Source organism: Artemia sp. Qi Xiang Cuo, chromosome 1, assembly GCF_049724085.1.
Source record: "Artemia sp. Qi Xiang Cuo chromosome 1, ASM4972408v1, whole genome shotgun sequence".
In the NCBI taxonomy this organism is placed as follows: Eukaryota; Metazoa; Arthropoda; class Branchiopoda; order Anostraca; family Artemiidae; genus Artemia; species Artemia sp. Qi Xiang Cuo.
The window spans coordinates 14,490,826-14,517,214 of NC_142794.1; the positions used below are offsets into that span (position 1 = coordinate 14,490,826).

Consider the following 26,389-nt stretch of genomic DNA (forward strand, 5'->3'; position numbering starts at 1 on the left):
GAAACCTTCAGTCCCCTGGTTTGAACGACAAGGGAAATCACTTTTCTTGCATGGGAAGCGACCTCCTCCGCTGCTAGTGGGGCACTGGAACATCATAGAGAGCTGTTTAAGAGTTCGTGCTAAAGGAAATTACTACATCTACTGGTTTATGTAATTAACAAAACACAATGTTTAAAATAAAATCATCTTATTAAGACTCGTAATGATTGGTCATCCGACGACACTCGGCGGCACTAACGGCACTCAACCAACTTAACATAACAAAAGATGAATAAGACGTAGTTTTACCAGTTTGCTTATCCACTATTGTTTATGTATCACATTATTCTTTCGGTTATTTTTTTCATTGATCGCCCTCTCAAGTCGATTGCTATTAACTCGAATTATTATGAATCTGTTTCAGGTCCCAAGATTCTTATTAGTTTGCTTATTCACTATTATATATATATATATATATATATATATATATATATATATATATATATATATATATATATATATATATATATATATATATATATTTAATATTTGTATTATATATATTTAATAATATTTTCTATGGTAATTTCAAAGATACTGTTCAAATGCTCTCTCTGTCTGTATGAATTGTCACAGAAAGCAGTGTGGTTTTCGCACTATAATGGTTGAATGTTTAAAATTATATTCGTATCTGTGTAATGTGGTGTAATGATAAGCAGGTTTATCTAAATATAAAAATGGGAAGGAAATGAATGAACTTATTGACTTAACTCAGTAAAACATAATAAATAACAGCCCAAAGGAGAGCAATGGTCCAATGGAGGTAGCCCCAACATGGGCTAAAACAGAGACTATATAAAGGGCTTATGCCCCATCATCAAATCGTATTAAATCATATATAGGCTAATATTTTCATTTTTAAATTATCCTGGTTATTTCCAACTGACTTGTTTTTGATCTTTTCAATCAATCTGTATTTATTTGAGATTAATGGTGTTTGATATCTAATTCATAACTTATCAAATTGACTGAGGAGGTTAGCAGTCAATATTTTCCGTAGAATGCAGTCCATATTATTAACCGAGTTTGTAATTTAACTACATTTAATTTAGTTCTAATATGATAGTTTTAATAAAAATAATTTTTTAAATAAATTAAGCAACATGTAATATTAAAAAAAATAATAAGAAACAATTGATTGTTACAATGGATTTGTAGAAGTTGAGACTACCTATACTATGTTCTGGCCTATATCCCTCCAGCACTTTGCTTCCCTTAAGCCTATTGAAACTGAAATAGCTCTATCGTTTTAAATACCTTAATTCCCAGCTCTATAATAACGGATATTCCAACCACTATGGAACCGGCGTGAAGTCAGTGTTTGTTTGAAAGTGTAACTTTACATGGCATTGGTCTACGCCATTCTCTTTTACGAAAGGAAAATCGTCTATAAAACAGCATCACGAGGATACAAGGTGTTTGAGGCGTTGGGGTATTGATTGATGCAATAAAAGTGTTTGAGGTGGTTTTATGCAAAACAATCCCCAGAATACATTTGTGTGAATGGGCAATCCAACATGGAAATACATCAAATGAAAACCGTTTAGGGAGACGTCGGACTGACGATCACAAATGATGACCAACGTGGTTGAGCTATGCCTTGCGGAAGCCAATCGAGTGCTTGCCTCATCAGCCTCCCAGCCTCTCAGCTCCTGGAAGAAATTTCAGTGAGGTCAAAAGAAAAATTGTAGAATCCGGTCAAATCAGATCTCGAGTCTACCTGGTCAAAGATCGTCTGCCCAGTGGATCCTTTTCGCGGACAAGCTGGGAGCATGTCGATGGGCCTAGACCAAGCAAGTCCCATATAATCTTGTTGCTTGTATAATCTGTTGCTATAGTAAGGAATTTCCAGTTCAAGCAACTGTTTTGTTATAGAAAGATTCCTTGTGCCGTATATGTCACTTGACTGTAGACAACAATCAGCCAACCATATCAGTTCTGAATTCGTATCTCTTATTTTTTGCACCAATTCTGTGATATTATTTGGTGTACATTCTGTTGCCGGTTTGGCATTTTTGTGTGTCCAAAGATTATATGTGGTAAGATGGCTATGTGGAATCAAAATAGTTCATTTTATCTTTTTTCATATCTTCATCGAGCTTTTGGTAGCGTGTTGATAGGACACTTTTTAAGGTATATGCTGGCACGCGTGAGCCAGATTCCAAATTGCTTTCCCACGACATAATTGCTCTGCAACTTTTAAGGATGAAAATTAAAATTATTTGTCCTCGAAAAATTGGTTAACAAGAATTACTTTTGTTGCTATTAACAATTTCAACAACCCTATTAACAATTATAATACCGCTACCCAAAAAATAACTGTTAGTGAATGTATTTAACAGGGTAATTCTTTGTTAGAGAAAATTGCTAAAATTGCTAAGCGCAATATAAAAAACAGATAACCTAGCAAAACACCATTGATACACCATTGAAACACTAGTGTTTTAATGTTCAAGAACAGAGAAAAAAGAAAACAAATAGGGAACCTCATGAAAGTAGAACCAGACAATTCACTAAGCAGTGAAAGATCCTTAAAGGATTTTAGTAAAGGGCTCAAATTAGTATTCAATTTTATTAAGGACCTCATTTATTTAGTCATATATATTAGTATAACTTATTCAGAAATAAGTCAAACTTTATTAGAAGAAAAGAAAGCCTCTCAAGTCCCCAGGCAAAAAAGGAGGATGTCATTTCCAGTTCAGTTCAGGCATCGCGAATTTAACATAGAAAGAAAAATGAAGGTTCTGAATATTATTGAATTTATTTAATTATTTACTCAATAATTATATACTGTATTATTAATTGAATTACTGAATTGTTTACTGAATTTGAAGTACAAAGGACAGAAGAATGGAAATCTGCTTTTTAAATTGGCTAGGCGAAAATTAACACCACCATATATCCTTAGAAAAAGAAGTAAAAATCGGGACTTCTATGAATCGCTTCTAACAGGTGTTGAATTTGAAAGTTAATGCACTATAATGTACGAATTTAGTCGATGATCTAGAGAATCCATTACTCCTAATATTTCTTACAGTAAGCAAAATTTTATATTAAACTCTTTTTTGAATTATCGACCCTCCGAAATTCTTTTATTATCCCCCTCCTCCCTAAAAGCATTCCTTGGTACGTGCCTACTAAGGAACCTATTTGGGAGGGGTAAACGAAATTTGAACCAACATTCCTGGTTAAAAACGTGCTGAGGATTCTCTGTGTGGGGGGGGAGAGGTTGGATTCCCCAGGATGGGTTGGAATGAAGGAAAAGAAAATTACGAGTTTGTGATTTAGGTTTTCAACTTCAGATTTACGGTATTACCAGTAGAATATGATGCTGTTAATGCCGGGAGTGACAGAATAGATGGGAAATATATAATTTGGGCTATGTATTTGCACATTAGGGCTGGGGGTGGGGGTAGAGTACAGTGGGTCTGCATGCACAATGTGTTCGCCACAATTATTCTGCATATTATGAAATAAGTATTGTTTTCTAACTTCACGCTGTCTAAATAGTTTACCCCCCCCCCCACTCTGCAAACACATCGCCCAAATTATATATTTCCCATCTATTCTGTCACCGGTGAAACCGGTTTTCTCAGATCTAACCTAAGCGTAATTCCTGAGCATGTATCGTTTAATTAAAAAGTACCTAAATTGTCAGTTGTTGTATAGTTGGTATGAAAGTTTAGACCAGTATATTGTTATGGTAATATTATAATAAATATTATATGTTATTTATTATACCAATATAGTAAATAACCTTATAATGCTATTATAAGTACTTTATAATATTATTCTAAGCATGGACTATTGACTTTTGCGAAAAAGTTGTTATATTATTAAACAAGTAGTTTTTGCTGATCAGTCAAAAATAAAAATAATTTTACTTTTTTTTATATAAATAGTTAGAAAGTAATCATCTTGGTAATAAATAGTAACATATAATAATAAAATAGTAATAATAAATAAGTATAATAAAGATATTTAAAGTAATATGATTAACAATGCAAAAATAAATAATACAGTAAAATAATAAATAGTGTGGAATACTACAGTAGCATAATAGTTGATTATTTTATTAGTTGCAAACGTGTATTTAGTTTATAGTAATTTAATTGCGAACTCGTTTTCATTTTAGGGGATGACCGTCTAACTTTCCACGAAAAGAATTTCTTTTCGCGGTATAGGTCAACCACGTTGCACGAAGGGGAAGGAATTGTTAACAACATTCAGTGGCGGGGAAGATTCCTAGCCTGGGCCACTGCCGTCAGCGTTCGAGTTTACGATATCGTCGCGCGGAGGACAATTAGTTTAATTAAGCGCGAACATAAGAGAGGGTAACTATTTTAATATTAAGTGTTCTTAGGGGGAGAGGGATTTACTTAAACTATTTTCCCCATAAATTCTATGTTTTAAATTTTGCCTTTTTTGCGTTTGTCGAGTTTTGTTGCTTGTACATCAAGTAGTTTTATTAAGCGTGACAACAAGAGGGTTATAATATTTGCTTTTTCCTTTCTTTTTTTTTTGGGTGGGGGGGGGGGAGGAAGGAGGTGTTTTGAGATTACCCAGTAATATTCGGTATTTCCTTTTTTTTCGGGGGGAGGATGGATGTTATTTTGATGATTTTTTTTTCTATACTTCTCTTCATTTTTACGCATGTTGCCTATTTTTTTTTGTTTTTTATCCAATTTTTTAATAGCCATTTCTGTCTTTTTTTAGAAGAAGGGGGTATTGTTAAGAGTTATTTAATATTTTCGGTGTTTTCTATATATTTTGCTTTTTTTTTGCTTTGTCATTTTACGTCAATGGGAGTGGGGGAGACGATTATGTTTTGTGCACAAAAGGTGTTTTTTAGTAATAATATTTTTGATTTTTAATGCTTGGTTTGAATTGTTTTAATAAACAATACTACAGTTAAACATTAAAAAAAAAAATTATAATTGAAAGGGTTAGAAAACAGTGCAATAGCGTTATTTCACTGAATAAAGTATTTAAATGCCACACAAACATTGTCTTTCAGTTAAAGCATGAAATAACCTTTATAAAAAAATATGAAAAATTTATGCAATTCTTTTCAACATTAATATAAAAAAAATGTAAATGGAAAAACTAAAATAATATTCATAGGGAATAGAAATAAATGAAATAGAAATAAAGCTTAAAAGGAAATTATAACAGCAAGGATGTCTGTAGATACCTTTCCAATTGGGGGAGGGAAAACTCTGCATATAATACGGGTTGCAGCAGTAGCTAGCAACCTAGTAAGAGACGATCACGTCCAATACTAAGAAATATAATAACCCGTAACTCCTAAAAGTAGAGTCGGATCAAAACAAGAAGTGCACTATTAGAACCGCCTTGTCCGAAACTCCTATATAGGAAACTTACCGTTCCTTGGCTTTGTTAAGAGTTATTTAATATTTTCGGTGTTTTCTATATATTTTGCTTTTTTTTTTGCTTTGTCATTTTACGTCAATGGGAGTGGGGGAGACGATTATGTTTTGTGCACAAAAGGTGTTTTTTAGTAATAATATTTTTGATTTTTAATGCTTGGTTTGAATTGTTTTAATAAACAATACTACAGTTAAACATTAAAAAAAAAATTATAATTGAAAGGGTTAGAAAACAGTGCAATAGCGTTATTTCACTGAATAAAGTATTTAAATGCCACACAAACATTGTCTTTCAGTTAAAGCATGAAATAACCTTTATAAAAAAATATGAAAAATTTATGCAATTCTTTTCAACGTTAATATAAAAAAATGTAAATGGAAAAACTAAAATAATATTCATAGGGAATAGAAATAAATGAAATAGAAATAAAGCTTAAAAGGAAATTATAACAGCAAGGATGTCTGTAGATACCTTTCCAATTGGGGGAGGGAAAACTCTGCATATAATACGGGTTGCAGCAGTAGCTAGCAACCTAGTAAGAGACGATCACGTCCAATACTAAGAAATATAATAACCCGTAACTCCTAAAAGTAGAGTCGGATCAAAACAAGAAGTGCACTATTAGAACCGCCTTGTCCGAAACTCCTATATAGGAAACTTACCGTTCTTTGGCTTGAACAGCAAGGGAAATATATTGGCTTAAAGATCAAGAAAAGTGGCTACAACCACGATATTCTGCATGTACGGTATTTTTTTTTTCTTTTTTTCCTCCTCAGATAGCTTGGCAATGGAACATCGTAGAGAGTTGTTTAATGGCTCGTTGTAAAGGAATTAAAGGGGTTACAAACCTTTTGTAATTAATAAAATATTTTTGAAATATAACCAGTTATTTACGAAAAACTACATTTTTCTGTAACACTGTAGCAGATAATGTTATTAACATAAGGAATTAAATAAAAAACATATATAACAAAATCAATATTTTTACAAGGAACTACATTTTCATTTTATATTAAAAGACGATCATTAGAAGAACAAAGCATTGCATATATTGGAGTTGGTTAGCTTCCTGATTTTTTGAGGCTCGTCTCTTACTATTCCAAAAAAGAAAAAACCATAGGTGTTTTCCTTTTTGTAATCAGGGTTTACATAAAGGATCGGTCTATAGTTCTTTATAATCATAGTAAATTATAGAGAAGAATGGACTCTAAATCATTGTTTTAGCCGTAGCTGCAATCTAGCAAGAGCCGAACCAGAACCCATAGTAACTAAAATTAAAATACTTGTTTTGAAAAAAAAAACTTTATCTAAAGGATGGGTATAGTTAAATTTAAATAGGTTATAGTAAAGAACGAACTTTAGTCCATAGTAACTGAATTATGGTTGCAGCTACAGCTGTAACCTAGTATAGAGCGAAACAAAGTTCATAGTAACTAAAAGTTAAAAAACACGTTTTGAAAAAAAGCTGCCTAATGAGAAAAAATGGCCATCTGACATTTATTCAGGAATGATAACTATTATTTTGGTTAACCTTAAAAGTAAAAGTTTATTACGAAACAAAATTTATGGTGACTTTAATAAAAGGCGGACACCCCTCCGAAATGGAGTCTGATCGAAATGAAAGTTTTGTCCCTACAGAGCGACTCGAACTTCGATCTTCCTTCACAAGAGGAGAGTCACCTAGCCGCTGCACTGTAGTAACTGTTGAATAAGGATGTCTTATTATGTTTGACGTTATTATCAAATAATTTGTGGTAACGAACTGTAAATAAGGAGATACTTGGCCCAACTGTTCTCGTGCTAGTCTCCTACCGCTACGTATGTTTCAATAGTTGAATAAGGACCGTGATATTTTAGCATCTGTAAAGGATAGAAGAAGAAATTAATATTTAGAATTTATGACACGCGCAAAATCATAGGCAACGCAATAACACTGCCTGAATAAGGAACGATGTTGGCACAAAGTATTATTTATTGATTTTTTTTTCCTTTAGACCGGGCACTTCGGATCGAATCAGTTATCGTAGAAACTTCAAAAAGGGCTCATTCAATTGGAAATTGGAATGGCTAGTGCCCTTTTTAATAGTCGAAAGTGATTGCAAGGCAACTAACACCCCTTGCACGCCCTTAATTTCCCCAAACACATCCAATCAAAATTTTGAGGTAGCCATTTTGTTCAACATAGTTGAAAGTTCTGGAAACTAGGTCTTTGAGGATGACAACCCCCGCACAGCCCTCAGGGTAAGTTATGTCCTGGGGGCATATAAGCTTTTTACTTAATGCGTTATCTTAGAGAATTGGAAGAGAGGAAGATCGATTTGTAAATTCAAAAGGCTAGTGCCCTTTTTAACAGTTAAAAGTTCTTGAAGGCAAGTTAACCCCCCTCTCATCGTAACCTTTTCCCCAAGACCATCCAATCAAAATCTTGAGATAGCCACTTTGTTCAACATAATTGAATATTCTGGAAACTAGGTCTTTGAGGATGACAACCCCCGCACAGCCCTCAGGACAAGGGTTGTAAGTTATGTTCTGGGGGCATATACTGTTTTTATAGAAAGCGTTGTCGAAGAAACTTCAAAAAGGGTTCATTCGATTGGAAATTGAAATGGCTAGTACCCTTTTTAATAGTAGAAAGTGATTGGGAGGCCACTAACACCCCTTCCATGCCCACCATTTCTCCAAACACATCCAATAAAAATTTTAAGAGAGCCATTTTGTTCAACGCAGTTGAAAATTCTGGAAATTATATCTTTGAGCAGGACATTCCCCCCACAGCCTTCAGGGCAAGGGTTATAAGTTATGTCCTGGGGGCATATAAGGTTTTTATTGAAAGCTTTGTTGTAGAAGCTTGAAAAAAGACCTCATTCGATTCGAAACTCAAAGAGCTATTGCCCCTTTTAATAGTCGAAAGTGATTGGAGGGCAACTAACTCCTCTCTCACGCCCATCTTTTCCCCAAACACATCCAATCAAAATTTTTTGATAGCCATTTTGTTCGACATAGTTGAAAGTTTTGGAAATTATGTCCTTAAGGATGACAACCCCACAGCCCTTAGGGCAAGGGTTCTAAGTTATTCCCTGGGAGCATATAAGGTTCTTATAGATAGCGATTTCGTAGAAACTTTAAAAAGGGCTCATTTGATTGGAAATTGAAACGGCTAGTGCCCTTTTTAATAGTTGAAAATGATTGGAGGGCAACTACTGCCCACCATTTCCCCAAAACACATACAATCAAAATTTTGAGACAGCCATTTTTTTTCAACGTAGTTGAAAGTTCTGGAAATTATGTCTTTGAGGATGACAACCCCCCCCCCTCCCACATCCCTCAGGGAAAGAGTTGTAAGTTATGCCCTGGGAGCAAATAAGGTTTTTATAGAAAGCGATGTTGTAGAAACTTAATAAACGGCTCATTTGATTGGAAATTGAAAGGCCAGTGCCCTTTTTAATAGTCGAAAGTGATTGAAGGGCAACTGACCCCCCCCCTCTCACGTCCACCATTTCCCCAAACACTTTCACTCAAAGTTTTGAGATAGCCATGTTGTTCAACGTAGTTGAAAGTTCTGAAAATTATGTATTCAGGATGACAAACCACCCAGTGCCCCAAGGGAAAAGGTTGTAAGTTATGCCCAGGGGTATATACGGTTTGTGTAGATAGCGTTGTCGTAGAAATTTCAAAAGGGGCTAATTCAATTGGAAATTGACAGGGCTAGTGCCCTTTTAATAGTCGAAAGTGATTGGAGTGTAACTAACCACCCTGTCACGCCCACCATTTCCCCAAACACACCCAATCAAAATTTTTAGATAGCCATATTGTGCAACATAGTTGAAAGTTCTGGAAATTCGGTCTTTGAGGATGATAACCCCCAAAGCCATCAGGGTTATAGTTTTAAGTATTGCCCTGTGTGCATATAACATTTTCATAGAATTCTTTCTCATGGAATTTCTCAAAAGGGCTCACTCGATAGAAAAGTTAAAGGGCTGCCATCATATTTAATATTGGTAAGCTTTTAGACGTATAATCCCCCCCCCCATGCCCACATTTTCCCAAACATTTCCAATCAACAGTTTGATATGGCCATTTTGTTCAACTGAGTTGAAAGGTCTGGAAATTATGTCTTTATCTAAATTATGTAATTATGAACAAGGATCGTAAGTTATGTCCTTGGGGCATATAACGTTTTTATAGAAAGTTTTCTCGTAGAAGCTTCAAAAACGACTCATTTGATTGGAAATTGAGAAGACTAGTGCCTTTTATATTAGTTGATGCCCCCCCCATGCCCATAATTTCCCCAAACACTTCAGATCAAAATTTTGAGATAGCCATTTTGTTCAGCGTATCAGAACGGTCTGGAAATTATGTCTTTGAGGATAAAAAAACCAAGCCCTCAGGGTAAGGGTTGTAAGTTATGCCCTGGGGGCATATAAGATTTTTATAAAAAGCATGGGCATGGTCATATAAATTTCGGAGAAGGCTCATTGGATTGGTAATTAGACGCTGTAGTGTTCTTTTTAAGTCAGAGTGATCGGAGTGAGTCCATCCCCCCCCCCACACACACGTCATTTTGTCCAGAAATGCATCTAATGGAAATTTTGAGATAGCCATTCTATCTCAAATGGTCTAAATATCATATAATAAGGCCTTTGGGGTTGAAAAAATCCCCAGAGATTAGGGAAAAGGGTTGTAAGCTATGCCCAGGGGGTATTTAAGATTTTTATGGAAGGGATTGTTGTTTAACTTTAGAAGAGGCTCACTCTTTCTCCCTGAAAAGATTGTGATAAAACGAACAGAAATTACAAACGAACAGAAATTTTTCAACAAAATAAGTTCTTAAAAAAAGTAAAGAACTCCATTAACCAAAATGAACAAAAATAGAATCAAATAATCTACCAAGAATGTAACTACCACAAATCAGTATCAATAAATAGATGAAATCCAAAACAAACAGAAATTAAAATAAATAAGATTCAAAGTCAAAACGAGCAGAAATTAATATGAGTAGGGTTCTAAACCCCAAGCTTTCTAAAAGCCCGAATATACTTGTACTTTACTGAGAAAAATTCTTTTAAATGTTTTCACTTTTCTAACTTTAAGAAATCAAAAATCATTTAAGATCTTAAGGAATAAATATCAGCATATGTATATTAAACTGACAATGCCGATTTTGTTTTTTAGTAAATTCATTTGAATTTTTTTCAGTAGAGTACAAGTTATATTCTGGCTTTTGCAAAGCTTGGGGTTTAGAACCCTATTCATATTAATTTCTGCTCGTTTTGAGTTTGACTCTTATTTATTTTAATTTTTGTTTGTATTGGGTTTCATTTACTTATTGATACTGACTTTTGGTAGTTGTATTCTTGGTAGATAATTTGATTTTATTTTTGTTTATTTTGATTTAATGGAGTTCTTTGCTTTTTTTAAGAACTTAATTTGTTGAAAAAGTTTTTCTAATTAATTTAAATAAAACGCGTTACAGTCAGCGTAACTAAAATAAAACATTCCAGTTTTCGAACCTTTTTAATAGTAGAAAGTGATCGAGGGCAACTAACGCTCCTCTCACGCCCACCATTTCCCCAAACACATCCAATCTAAATTTTGAGATAGAGATTTTGTTCAACGTTGTTGAAAGTTTTGGAAATTAGGTCTTTGTCAGCGTTGTCGTAGAAACTTCAAAAAGGACTCATTCAATTGGGAATTGAGAGGGCTAGTGTCCAAAGTGATCGGAGGGCGAATGTCCCTCCCCTTCCCACACCCATCATTTCCCCAAACACTCTGCGATCAACATTTTGATATAGCCATTTTGTTGAATGTGGTTGAAGGGTCCGGAAGTTATGTTTTTGAGTATGACAACCCCCTCACAATCCTCAGGGCTAAGGTTGTAAGTTAAGTCCTGGGGGCATATAGTGTTTTTATAGAAAGTTTTGTAGTAAAACTTCAAAAGGGCTCTTTTGATTGGAAATTGAGAGGGCTATTGCCCTTTTTAATGGTCTAAAGTAATTGGAGGGACAATCACCCCCACCACGCCCATTATTTCCTAAAACATTTCCGATCAACATTTTGATATGGCCATTTTGTTCAACGTAGTTGAAAGGGCTGTAAATTATGCCTTTGAGGATGACATCCCCCCATAGCCCTCAGGACAAGGATCATAAGTTATGCCCTTGGTTTATATAAGGTTTTTATAAAAAGTTTCGTCGTAGAAGCTACAAAAAGGGCTCATTCGACTGGAAATTGGGAGCACAAGTACCTTTTTTATTAGTCGAAAGTGATCAGAGGGCATATACCCCCCCCACGTCTATTATTTCCCCAAACACTTTCAATCAAAGTTTTGATTTAGCCATTTTGCTCAGGCTGTCACAAAGGTCTGGAAATTATGTCTGAGGATAACAAATCCCTCCAGCCCTCAGGGCAAGGGTCGTCAGTTATGCCCTGGGGACATATAAAGTTTTAATAGAAAATGTGGTCATATAAACTTTGGAGGGGGTTCATTGGATTGGTAATCAGACACTCTAGTGCTCTTTTTAAGAGTCAAAGAAACTTTGGAGGGGGTTCATTGGATTGGTAATCAGACACTCTAGTGCTCTTTTTAAGAGTCAAAGTGATCAGAGGGCAGCTACCTCCTCCCCCCTACACACACGTTGTATTGTCCGGAAATTTGTCTAATAGAAATTTTGAGATAGCCATTTATTCACAATAGTCTAAATATCATATAACAAGGCTTTTGGGGTTGAAACAAATCCCAGAGATTAGGGGCAAAAGTTGTAAGATATGCTCGGGGGGTATTTAAGTTTTTTATGGAAGGGATGGTTGTTTAACTTATGAAGAGGCTCAGTTTTTCTCCCTGAAAAGACAATGTCAGTATAAAATGAACAGAAATTAATCAAAAAAGCTTTTTGTACAATAAAAGTTTAAAAAAAAAAGTAAAGAACTCAATTAAACCAAAAATGAACAAAAATAGAATTAAATAATCTACCAAGCATGTAACTACCACAAATCAGTATCAATAAATATATGAACATTTTTTGAATTTTTTCAGGAAAGTACAAATTGTATTATGGCTTTTAGAAAGCATAGGGCTTAGAACCCTACTCAAATTAATTTCTGCTCGTTTTGAGTTTGACTTATTTCAATTTCTGTTTGTTTTGGGTTTCATGTTCATATATTTATTGATACTAATTTGTGGTAGTTACATAGTTGGTAGATTATTTGATTCTATTTTTGTTCATTTTTGGTTTAATTGAGTTCTTTACTTTTTTTTGAAAAACTTATATTATGCAAAAAGTTTTTTTGATTAATTACACAAAATGACAAATGCCTCTGAACAGCTAAAGAAATAGACATGAAACAAGAAACAACAACAAATCACATTGAATTTGTTACTACAGAGTGACTCGAACTTCGATCCTCTTCACAAAAGGAGAGTTACGTAGTCGCTGCACTGTAGTAACTGTTGAATAAGGATGTATTACTATGTTTGACGTTATTATCAAATAATTTGTGGTAACGAACTGTAAGTAAGGAGATACTCAGCCCAACTGTTCTCGTGCTAGTCTCCTACCGCTACGTATGTTTCAATGGTCGAATAAAGAACATGATATTTTAGGATATGTAAAGGATAGAAGGAAAATTAATATTTAGTATCTGTGACACGCGCAAAATTACACAAAATGACAAATGCCTCTGAACAGCTAAAGAAAAGACAAGAAATAAGAAACAGCAACAAATCACATTGAATTGCAAACGAAAATATGACTTAAAACTAAAGAAAAACGCGACAATTATGCTATTGCAGAGTTCAGATATTTCAGAAATTTACAATTGAATAAGGAATGTGTTATTTTATCATCTTTAAAGGATAAGCATGAAGGGGAAATTGAATTTACGACAGAATTTCTTAATTCAACTGAAACTGCTTATTTGTCATTTATGACTTGAAACTAAAGAATAAAACGGTGATTAGGGCAATGTGTATTTTAGATATCTCAGAGGAAATAAGCATTGAAACATTCTTGGTTGTTGCTTAATTATATAGATACGCAATTAAAGCAAAATTATGACTTCTGGGGAGAACCTGGGAAAGGAGTGTCTTGGCGTCTATGACGTCATGCGAAATTACACATGATTTTCAAAGAATTCAAACAGCTTAAGTAAAGGGCATGGAAAAAAGTCTGAGGTTATGATGCACGAAAATGAAGAAATACTCAGGAAATGGTACAAAGGAAACTATTACCACAGAGTGACTTGAACTTCGATCCTCCTTCACCAGAGGAGAGTCGCTCAGTCGCTGTAATATAGTAACTCTTGAATAAGGGTGTCTTTTTATGTTTGACGTCATTATCGAATAATTTGTGGTAACGAACTGTGAGTACGGAGATACTCAGCCCAATTGTTCCTGTGCTAGTGTCCTGTCGCTAGGTATTTTTCAGTAGTTGAATAAGGGGTGTGATATTTTAGCGTCTGTAGAGGAAAGAAGAAGGAATCGCTATTTAGTATCTATGACAGGTGCAAAATTACACAAAATGACAAATGACTTTGAACAACTAAGGAAAAAGACATGGAACAAGAAACAGCAACAAAATCGCATTGAATTGCAAACGAAAATGCGACTTAAAACTAAAGAATAACACGACGATTATGCTATTGCGGAGTTCAGATATTTCAGAAATTTCCTAAAGAGACAACAATGAACCGAAAAATTGTGCTTTGTTATTATTAGTAAAGGTTGTGGTTTATATTCATTTCGGTATTCAAGTTCATGGGGGGGATGCCTCCTTCTGTTCCTTGTCTATCACAAAAGAACTTGATAAAGATATTAATACATAAATTAAAAACATTTCTATGGGGGTTTTTAATTTTATAGTTGCCATCCCTAATAGGTTCGTGATTCGTTCTTCCATTGGGAAATCTAGTACATAGAATTGTCATATTTAAAAAAAGATCTCCCTCCAGATCCCTTACACAGATACTATTTTGTATTGCTTTTTAATTACAATGTAGTTTAATTTTACTATGTGTACTGTTTTATCTAAAACTTACTATTTAATTACCATTTAGTTAAATTATGATCAATTGCAGCTCAGAGTGGGAAAAGATGCGATGCCAACTGTATTGGAGAGATGACCTGACGTTGGTTGTTGGTTGGGGAACCGAGGTTAAAGTATGTCGTGTCAGAAAAAGGTATGACACAGATATTGAATCAAGAGAGCTACCGAATTATCTAGTCGAAATTCGTAAGTTAATTTTCATTTTACGTTTTTTATTTTTGATTATTTAAGTATTTCTTTTATTATATTTTACGTTATTATCATGTAGAAATTCACAGGTCATGCATTTATTATCTATTTATAAAATATTTATTATTGTTTTAGTTCAAAAAATCATTTAAAACTTAAATTATTTAAAATTATTATTGAAATATTTAATTAAAATTGCTAAAAAAATATTTTAAAATATCTTTTTTATTTACGTGATAATAACTTTGATATTTTCATTGTCATTTCATTGTCATTTATTGTCAGATTATTATTAAACTATTTAATTAAAACAAAAATTAGTTAATCCATAATATTTTTAATAATGTGTTTTTCACATCATTTTTAATTCTTAACAAAAAAATAAGATATTTTTATCATATTTTAAAATTAATATTAATAAATAAAATTCATTAAGTCTAGAGAACTACCGAACTCTCTTGTAGAAATCCATAATCCATTTAATATTTATTTTTAAATTACATTTTTTATATTCTCATTATATTTTTAAATTTTATGTTATTTTATATAAAATTACCAAATTTTACTCATTTGGCTCATTTGCCAAATACCATGGCAAATTACCATGGCAAACATGGCAAATTACTCATTTGCCAAATACCAAATTTTACTCATTCTGAATTGCATCCTATAATTTTTTTTTGGGCAATATCTTTTTTGGTGATTCTTCCTTTGTAGTGGACAGCTTTTTGACATAGAAATTGATCTTGAAAGTAATAAGTTTCAATATCCTTTAAGAAAAAGAACCTTTGGGAATCACAACTGACTATTCGAACTGTAAAAAAAAAAATGCCATTTGTAGCTGGTTCAGAAATGGTAACTATGATTTCGATTAATCTTATTAGTAAAAGTTTATTACAAAAATGTATTTATGGGGGGTTTTGACTGAAAACTCGGAAACTGAAAACACTCAAAATGGTGCTGTGTCAAAATTTAAACTGCGCCGTTGGAATTACCATTATCGAAAACCCTAAACAGGAAGGTTACAGCCCCCTGTCTTGAACAACAAGGAAAACCACTTTTTTCCATGGTTGTCACTGATGTGTCCTCTGTTTTTTTGCTTTTTTATTATTACTTAATAGTCAGTCCATACTTAATTAGTAGCTATAACTGGATTTTAATTTAACATATTATAGTTAATTGGCAGTTGCTTAATTATAGTTAATTGCTTAATTTTTAAAAATGGATACTTTTTTTTCTCCGACTGAATGAAATTGACAAGTAAAGAGTAAATAATAAAAGTGAAAAGTAAAGATAATAAGTAAAAATTGATAAAAATTCAAATTAGAATTGATTAATTTAAGTTAATAACAATACAATTTCTAGAAGTAAAAAATAAAAAGTAAAGGTAATAAGTAAAAATTGATAAAAATTCAAATTAAAATTGATTAATTTAAGTTAATAACAATACAATTTCTAGAAGTAAAAACTAAAAGGTAAAGGTAATAAGTAAAAATTGATAAAAATTCAAATTAGAATTGATTAATTTAAGTTAATAACAATACAATTTCTAGAAGTAAAAACTAAAAAGTAAAAGTAATAAGTAAATATGTAAACAAGTAATAAAAATTCAAGCGAGAACTGAGTAAACAAGTAAGTGAGTCTCTCGGAACAAAATTTTCGGTTTTAACCTTTATATTCTCAGACTAATTTTCTGGGTGATACCCTGAACTTTATTCCATTTTTTTTTGGGGGGGGGAGGGAGGAGGAGCAAATAAGGTCAGTAGTCTGTTAAACTATTGTGCAATGTTTTTCAGAGCTTGTAACTTAACTACATTTTCAATTTATTTAATTATTTAATTTGTTTGGATTTGCATTAATGTTGATATTCTTTTGACACAATACCAGTGCTTCCATTTCTACTTTATTTTAGAGTAGACTACTTTATTTTGAATGCTTCTCCTCTAATATTTTTAGACCTACTTTATTACTTTATTTCTACTTTAAATTTGGATTTACCACTTTTTTCCTTGCCAAGCCTATGGATTTTTGTTACGATAATAGGAATTATGGATACAACGGCGGGATTTCGGCAAAAGTGATTGACAAACGATCTTGTTTTTGCAGGACTTGGGTAGATCCGCGAAATTTGAAACAAAATAACCAACGTGGAAGCAGCGACGTGATAGACAAATACAAATAGAAGCACCTATGCACATTTACGATTTTAAAGAAGTGCTAGAAGTTTTGAAGAGCCTTTGTCACAATTACAATAGACTATGTGAATTAAATTGAGTCTGTTCAACCTGTGAACATTAAAAGAGGAAAGTTCTTCTTACCCGCCTCTAAAGTTTACATGGGATTAGAAGCGACCGCCCGTCCGTTTTCTTTTCTATGAAAAGATACAAAGTCCACGGAGAAATGCAAGACGATCAAGGTGATTGCCCATAAATTTACATTGAAGCTGTGTCCCAGCTAGTCGAATGATTTCCATTTGTTCGCGACATTTACAACTTTGTAGAGATTGTAGAGCCAAAAGTCGCATCGGATGGTGATATTCTATCGTTGTGGATTTTTTGCCAAAATTCGGGTACCCCTCGCGGGATTTTGGGCTGGTTGAAAAAGAGTTGCGGTCATTGATGCTGCTTAGTCCAGACGACAGTTTGCTTAGTGGCGGAAACCCGATTGATTTTATGAAGTGGGTGGCGTCCATCAAGACTCCAAGTTGAGTGCTAAAGTTCACGAGCATTCTTCATATCATTCGGTTTATTTTTGGACTTCCCTGCTCAAATGTCGTTGTGGAGAGACTTTTCAGCGTTCTGAAAACAGTAAAGAATGGAAGGATGAATGGTCTCGAAAACGTAACTTTGGCTGCGACGATTTCTTTCAAGTGTAGCAAGAAGCGTGAAGGCCCCCCTACGTTCACCGAGAGTTTAAAGAAAAAAAATGAAGTCCATGAAATTGGATGCGACTGCGTCCGAATGCGCCGCTTTTTTAGCATTGGGAAAGACGATGGGGATGACGACGACAACGATGACTCGGGGTATTAATATTAGTAGTTGGTGTTTTCTCCTAAATCTTATTGTTTGGTGATTCTCATTAAATTTTTCTGAATACAGTTTAAGGTGCGTCTACATTCGGCATTTTCTGGGAAACTTGGAGGCAGGTAGCAGTCTACACTAGTTAAAATCGAATAATTCCAAAGCGCTGTCCTTAAATCAAGCTTTAAGTGATTCATTTTTGCTACTACACTCTACTTCAAATTAACAACTCAATATAAAAAAAAGTCAAAACAAAAACAATGCGCGAAAAATCCACCAGTTGGATAACATTCATGCCAACCCTTCGTACCAATTCAAATAAAAACGAGGGTTTTGCAAAAAATTGAGGCAAATTGATTCTCATTAAATTTTTCTGAATACAGTTTAAGGTGCGTCTACATTCGGCATTTTCTGGGAAACTTGGAGGCAGGTAGCAGTCTACACTAGTTAAAATCGAATAATTCCAAAGCGCTGTCCTTAAATCAAGCTTTAAGTGATTCATTTTTGCTACTACACTCTACTTCAAATTAACAACTCAATATAAAAAAAGTCAAAACAAAAACAATGCGCGAAAAAGCCACCAGTTGGATAACATTCATGCCAACCCTTCGTACCAATTCAAATAAAAACGAGGGTGTTTGCAAAAAATTGAGGCAAAAAAAACAATTAAATAAAATATATTCATGTGGTCCAGAATCTGAGATCTGGACCCGGAATCTAAATCAAAACTGAACTTGTCGATAAATACAAAGTATTGATTTAAACGTCAAAAGAAAATGTTTTGGTACAAGTAAAAGGTCTTGAGTTGCAAAACAGGTCTTCCTGAATAAATGCTATTAAAACTCAGCCTAATAAGGCTTTACTTGTAACTTGGAAGAAAGTCAGAAAATGGAGAAACTTACAGCGATTCTGGTATTCGAAATAGGGATTTCTAGGGATTTTCCACCAGCTTTTTAGGGATTGAATAAAATTGAAGTGGAAACACTGGTAATATATCGTAAGAATCAATTTGTTTAACATTCCTGTTCAAATATTAAGCACGATAACATACTTAAGTCCGGATTTTATTTTCGCACTTAAATACTTTATTCCCATATTAGTGGAAGGGAAGCACTGCACAATACATTCATATTTCGCTCAAATATGATAAGATTTATTATTGATAAAATACCTAGGCTTTTATTAGTGATATGATCAAATGGCCTAGAATGATTGTTTGTGATTTGATCGAATTCCTAGGGTTTTGATCAGATGATTCAGCATATTGCTGTATCATACATAGTGGGTTCGATCATGCCTTATCCGTCTTATTGGCTTAACACTAACTTCCCCGGATGTAATATGTGAAAGAAAACAGGAAAAACTACGCTATGGACACATAGGCGAATAATATAAGTTCATAAGTATATTATTCCAAATTCACAAACAAATAGATAAATTAAACAACACTTTCGCGCTGGAGAAAACACGGGCGCTCTGAAAAACGGAGGAATATTTGCTAGAAGTTTTCCGGAGAAATTGTCTACGGATTATTTTGGGTACCCTATTGACTGACCATATCTAAAACAGTTGGATGTAAGAAAAGTGAGGGCAATCCCGTTTTTTAGGGCTATAATGAGAGAAAGGTTTAGATGGCTAGGGTACGCTCTGTGGATAAATGATGATAGATTGCCACAGATTGTCCTTGTCGGCCAACCGTGTAGGGCCAATCAAAAAGCAGGTCGTCCCCGGTTGGGATGGAAGGATGTCGTAAGGAAATATTTAAGGTAAATAGGAATTTCCTACGAGGATGTGAAGAGAAGCCTTGAATAGATTGGGATTGAGGAGAAGCTTGCATTGTTATGTTGGCCTCTGGCGGCTTGATGCTGCAGTGATTTGTTAGTAGTAGTAGTAGTACTTGTATTCCACCTTTTCCATTGTTAGCAGGTGCAGCTTAAGGAACAACTTATCCAGACAATTTCAAGTAGGAATCCTCTAACCTCTGACGTTATTTAAGTTTTGATAAACCCTGAGGCTAAGTAGATGTGCTTCTTGGATAAGTAATCTTGGTAATAGATAGATAGATAATCTTCTAAAACAATATACCATCTTTTTGATGTAGTATCGCAAGTATAACATTATTCTTAGATCAGATATGTAGAGTTTTTTCTTGACATCGATCAAGTATGGCTTAAAGTTGAGGATGACTTGTTTTCCAGAGGAATTTTCTAAAGACTCTTTTAGGCATTCAGGTGACTGAACCTATGCTAAGCATTAAATTGTCCGTAAAAAGTGGTTTGATCCCGGTTTCTAGGGCCATAATGAAAGAAAGGTTAATATGGCCAGGCCATGTTTTACGGATAAAAGACTGATAGAATGCCAAAAATGGTGCTTTTTAGCAATCTGTTGTGACCAAACGAAAAGTACATCGTCCCAGTATGATGAGGGAAGAGGTCATAAGAAAGGATTTAAAGGAAATTGGAATTTCATAGGTGGGGGTGAAGGGTGAGGTTCTAAATAGATTAGAGTTGATTTGTATACTCTTCCGTGTTCTATTTACTTACTTTTTTTGAGTGAGTAATTTTATTCTGTGCATTTTGACTAACTATTTTATTTCATTTTGTAACCTAACTAATAATAGGGACGTAAATCATAGTAACCTAATTATTTTAATGTGCGCATTTTGAAAATACCTGACTGGTTATATATCAAACAATAAGCTCTACGAAAAATGTGCTTTGATCCCCTTCTCTAGGTCTATAATAAAAGAAAAGTTAATATGGCTAGGTTACGTATTTTACATAAAGGATGATAGGCTGCCAAAGATTTCGCTTATTGGGTGTCCGTCGTTGATCCAGATCGCAGATTACGTGCCTGCTTGAAATTCAAGCTATCAAGTTTCTAATGCCCTATCAAGGCTCTAAACTATGTAATGATATAGGTAAGAAGTTGTCGCCTTTTCAGTGAGACCCCCCCCCCAGATATTCATTTCTCAAAGAAAAGTACCCGCAAAAAAGGTATTTTTCAAATCGGGGGGGGGGGACTCAAAATAAATAATTAAAAAGTTTTGAAGACTACAGAAACGAGATTTATATTTATACTTCCTTTGTCTGCCCTCATCTTGAATATCCTTGTACAGATTGGCACCATAGTATCTCTTGGGAAGAATCAGGTAGAGTCAATTCCATCCAAAAATTACCCATATGAACAATTTTCAAACAAGATACTGTTCCATGCTCTCTTCTTCTGATAACAGCTAGATTGATAACGCTTGAGTGAAGGAGAGTTATTTTGTGCTTCTTTTTTTTTTTAAATAATTCAATAGCAAGCCCTCGCGCGGGAAAAATTTTTCCAAAAAGACCTTTTCCCCTAGATTCTGCCCACCTCGATTTGTTTCTGAGCCCGTTCTTATATTATCCCCCTTTAGTTGGCTTACCTCCAGATGTGAAAAGACTTTTGTCCCGGGCAGTACGGAAAAAATTAACAAAACATTCCGATAGTTTCTCTCTTTTCGTAACTCTTCTTATAACAGAGTTTCTCTAAGTAGGTGCCTATGTTCGGTCATTTTATTTTCTATTTTTTTTTTTTATTGAACCGATTAAACTAATTTTTTTTATGTATTTTAACCCGTCTTCTAATCTTTTGACCTGTTTCGTTTGATGTTTTTTCCTGTTTGTTGTTTTTGACCCTGAAATTTAAATTCAGCTCTTCGGGGCTTGTTACATATTTTTTTGAATTAAACACCTTATCTTTATAGAAAATTTATGATAATTATGAGTTCCGATTAATTACTTGAATTGGATTTTCTATTTTTGAAGGTGATATTGAAGTGACTGGAGGAGCTGTGGAAATTTTGAATTATTAAATTTTTTTTATTACGGTGACTCCAGTAGCAACTCGGCGAAGAAAATATGCATATTGATTTATACTATCAGCCTTGTGTGCGTTGTGCTTATTGTGTGAATTGATGATTGTGTGTGCTGGTCAGTGCGTATAAATTGCTTTTAGTTGTAGTTTATAATTGAAAGAAAATGTAGTTAATATTTTTTTTACTTAAATTTTAGTTTCCATGTTTGTTACGGAGTTTACAGTGTGTGGCCTTGGGCACATTGGTGATCAGTTAACAATATTATCAACATCCCCTGAGGGAACTGAAAATCCGGTTCTGCGGACTGTTGAATATCATCCTGAATCATATTCTGAGACGTCATTGGTTGAGTGGCCTTTACGAGAAAAAGCCAACTATACACCCAACGATTTCCATCTTCGTATGATTCTTTTCTTTATATTTTGTCTTTACTTTAGGTTTGCTTTTTCCTTTACTCTAGTTTTACTTTATTTTTTTTCTTTACTTTAGTTTTAATTTCTTTTTTTTATAGCTGGAAACGCAAAGCTTAAAATATATATTATTTAAAAAATTAAATTTTAAATATGGATTTCTTTGGCTACTTTGTTTTTACTCAAAATAAAAAACTTTAATTATATATTATCAATTGTATATTATTAATTATATATTTAATTATATATTATATACGAGGTAAAGTCCAGTAGAGTTTAAGGCCAGTGGAGTATACAGTAGAATAATTTACTGGACTTCCATCTTTAATGGATAAAATTATATATAATCAAATATTATACAGTTCCAGTGACATAATTGTAATTATACAATTAAAGAACTAAGCGTATAAATGAGTAAAAATAATTAATTTTGATAATCTAATAAGTATAATTACAAAGAATGATTAAAATAATAACTATTTGTTTACCTATCCCAGAGGTCAAATTAGGGCTAGAACGAATAGTGCGCTGAATAGAAGTGGAAAGTGATTCTCTGGGTTGCCAGTCCAACGAAATTAGTGGTACTATTCAGGTTAGCTAGAAGTACTACCACAACAGAAAAGAATTAACTCTGAAAAAAATTGGAAAAGTATTGAAAAAGTGCTGCTTTCGCAGAAAGTATTCAAAAAGTATTTCAAACATGAGTAAAATAACTAAAACTATAAAATATGTGTAGTTTTATATGGCTGAAAATGCTAAAATTAAAATTAATATAGTATAAATAAAGCTAAAAACAGTTAAAATAAAAAAATGCTGATTAATTACAATTAAATTAATTATAACAATTATAATTGACTCTCCATAATAGAGGGGAAATTCCTAAACAATTGAACTCTCAAGCCTATTATTGCCTGTTCTGTACAGGTAAATTGTCAACTGTTTAGAAGGGTTTTACTTGTTGCCCCCGTTAATAGATATTGAAAATCCTTGTGTGATTCAGCTTCAGAAAAGGTCCTGGACCAACTTCAGAAAAAAAAAATGTCCACCTATGTTCTCCTCTAAAAAGTAGCTTCATCATTCGCGTTTTGCGAATACAGAACTTACCAACCAAATTCGACTATTTATCCGCTCATATTTTTCAGCTATAATCTTTTCAACTATTTTTTAGCTACAAATTTGGCAGAGAGAGAGGCTGGAGAGGTTAGAGAGGTCAGAGATTTGCGTTGATTCGCGAAACATAGCAACTTAAAAGCCTTGTGTTATCAAACAAGTTCAAACAAGATGCAAAATTTCAGTCTTCGTCCTACGAAATTTGTGTGAGGACAGGAGGAGGGACTGAATGTTCTAAGGGCTAGTTCTAAGGGCTCCATTGGAATACTTATTGGAAAGCCTTGTATGATTTTACGCTTACATTAAGGTGCCACATTCCTACGTCTGTATTAGAAAATTGGTGATGGTGGTGGAGAGGGCGTGATGGCCGGTATTAGAAATCATCAAACCCTCTGTCCCTCGAATCATACATATTGAAAGTTATTACATGACTCCGGTTTAAAGAATGTATAATATGCCTACCTTTCTTTCAACTAGTTGACAGGAGATTGGAGGGGACATGGCTTCTTTACGCCTCCAATAATGAAGCCGGAAAATCCTTGCATGATTCCGCTTCCAACAAACTGTAACTTGGCTGCCGTTTTGCAAAACTTTCGCAATGGGCCATCTTTGTGCCTCCATCTAATTTTTGGACCGAATCCTGACTTTTGTCTTTATTTCGAAATAGTTCGAGACCTTAGCTTGTATTTGTGTAGTCATTATCTGTTTTTTTCTTGATTTTTCTTGATTAGTGAAATTGCCAGCTCGTCAAATCCTTTAAAATGGCATGTCTCATTAAGGAATTTTACACAAAATTTGACTTAGTATACTTTCATCAGCTCTTCAAGATTTACTGAACAATACTAAAAAACCGCAGGGCCATGGCCACAGGAAAAGAGAATAACATGCAGATACAACTAAAAGATTTAATTTAAACTTTTGATCAAAACGATTAAAGCACAAAAAAATCATTCAATAACACTAATACAAAAAACAAAACAAACAAACAAAGTCATCACATAACATCCTCACGGTGGGTTATACCCACGCGAATAAACCGCTTCATATTCATAATACTAGTAAAACACTCATTCACCAACAACATTTCCACCCAAGGCTCATCTCCCCTTATCTACTCCAAAAATGTCCTTTCCCAAAACCTTTAACCCTTCACACTCCCCCATAAAATGGAGTAAATTGTAACATGCCTACCTTACTTTTGAAAAGGCCCACCAATTGCTTCATTTTGTTTTGCAACGAATCAGGTCATAGCTCGTTTGTGAGCAGAGTTATTGACAAATTTTCCCAGTGTCTACCACAAGTTGTCAGCCTGTCGTAATTTTCAGACTCTTTACCTAATGAAAAAATTATTTTACACATAAACGATACAATATATACATTCATCAACTGTTCAAGGAGCGTTGATCAAGGTTAAAAAAAGCTCAAAAGTTGACTTTCTTGCCATGGTCACTTTCTAATAAGACACGTCGCAAAGGGCAGCCTCCAGTTTCTTTACTATTAAACGATTTACTTTAAGTTTAAGGGGCACATGTGATACAGTTATTCAGCTTCAATCCCAACATACAGAAAAAACAACTTTAACGAAGAAACTTAAGCGAAACAGAAGGACTGCAAAAGGGGGTGGCATTATTTTCTGACTCTTAGGAAAATTCCTATTTTTCGATGTATACATTTTTCTTATTTGCAAGTATAAAGTCTAAGAGAGACATAAATTCTAAGATATAAAAGTGTACATAAATAAAATATATCAGACGGATGAATTCGGGGAAAATGTTCCACTAATGGGTCAGGGAATCTTCACAAATTTTAAGGACTTATTTCAATCTAACTTCAGTTTGAAACCAATGCCTTGAAACCAAACCACAAACCAAACCACAAATTTTAAGGACTTATTTCAATCTAACTGCAGTTTGAAACCAATGCCTTGAAACATAACCACAAACCAAACCAAACCACAAATTTTAAGGACTTATTTCAATCTAACTTCAGTTTGAAACCAATGCCTTGAAACCAAACCACAAACCAAACTAAACTACAAATTTTAAGGACTTATTTCAATCTAACTTCAGTTTGAAACCAATGCCTTGAAACTAAACCACAAACCAAACCAAACCACAAATTTTAAGGACTTATTTCAATCTAACTTCAGTTTGAAACCAATGCCTGTTCTCCTTGCCTGCTTGAGGGGAGCTTAATACCCGAAAGCAGAAACATAGCTTGAAGAAATGAAAGCTCAGCGAAATAAATTTAGATCTGTGACACTGGCTATAAAACTCCGCGTTGGCTGAAACAGTGTAGACTTTCACTCAACAACAGGCGAAAACCATTCTCATTGAATCCAGGCAAGAATTACACCCAGTTTTCCAAAATATAATACCATATTCATCAGTGGAGCTATAGAATTTTCCCCATAGAATTTTTTACAATTAAATTGAAAAGCTCCTAGAATTTTCTATAATTAATAGAATAAACTGAAGTCCCATAGGATAAACTGAAATCCCACAGAATTTTTTAGAATTTTACAGAATTCTGAAAGCAGCATAGAATTTTCTAGAATTAAACTGAAATCGGTGGCATTAGAAAAAAAGATGAAAAAACAGGTTAAAACCACACTGTTGCTCTGTTAACATATTCAAAAAATCCATCTAAATAAGCATGTAAACAAACAGAGAATCTAAGCCACTGAAAGTGAATGTAAAAATACCCATATACTAAATTTTAATAGAAAATAGATTGTATGACATTTCAGTTATTTACTGCCACCTCTTCTTCTGTTCTGGCCATCAAAATCTAAAAACTAGTTTTATTATAGCATAGACTTCTAAATCGCTCTTAATTAATATGAAATAAATTAGCCATGTTGTTCCTATAATTTCAGTGAAAAAGTCTTTAAATTTAATTTACAACAATCTTTGCCTAAACTTAAAAAAAATGTCCACCTATGTTTTTTCTCTAAAAAGAAGTTTCACCATTCTGCCTTTTGCGAATAGAGAGCTTACCAACCGAATTTCGACTATTTATACACTCGCAATTTTCTATATTGTCTTGTATCTGGTGTCTATTCAAACAAACGATGTAAAGAGATGGTCAGACATGTCGCGTAAACAAATAAATCAAAAAAGTAAAACCAACATAAAGTAAACTAAAATTTAAACCACTTTTTACTCATTTATTTTATTTGACACACTATATAGATGTCCTATTTACCATCTTGTGTAGCTGCACCATAAAGCCTGGGTCAGGGATTTGAAGCACCATAATGCACCAAAATATAGGTGCACCATAAAACCTGGGTCAGAGGTTAACAAATAAACTTTCAAATGGGGATAAATCCATTTATTT

At 33.7% G+C, this 26,389-nt stretch overlaps 1 protein-coding gene across 2 annotated transcripts in view; it reads left to right on the plus strand.

Moving 5' to 3' along the window:
- lt (vacuolar protein sorting-associated protein light) overlaps positions 1-26,389 on the plus strand; it is a 111,783-nt gene that overhangs the window by 19,344 nt on the left and 66,050 nt on the right. For both annotated transcript variants that reach the window (XM_089093683.1, XM_089093694.1), the window contains exons 5-7: positions 4,175-4,373; positions 14,503-14,657; positions 21,724-21,927. In XM_089093683.1, the coding sequence (XP_088949809.1) occupies positions 4,175-4,373; positions 14,503-14,657; positions 21,724-21,927 (558 nt within the window). The remainder of the gene's footprint in view (positions 1-4,174; positions 4,374-14,502; positions 14,658-21,723; positions 21,928-26,389) is intronic.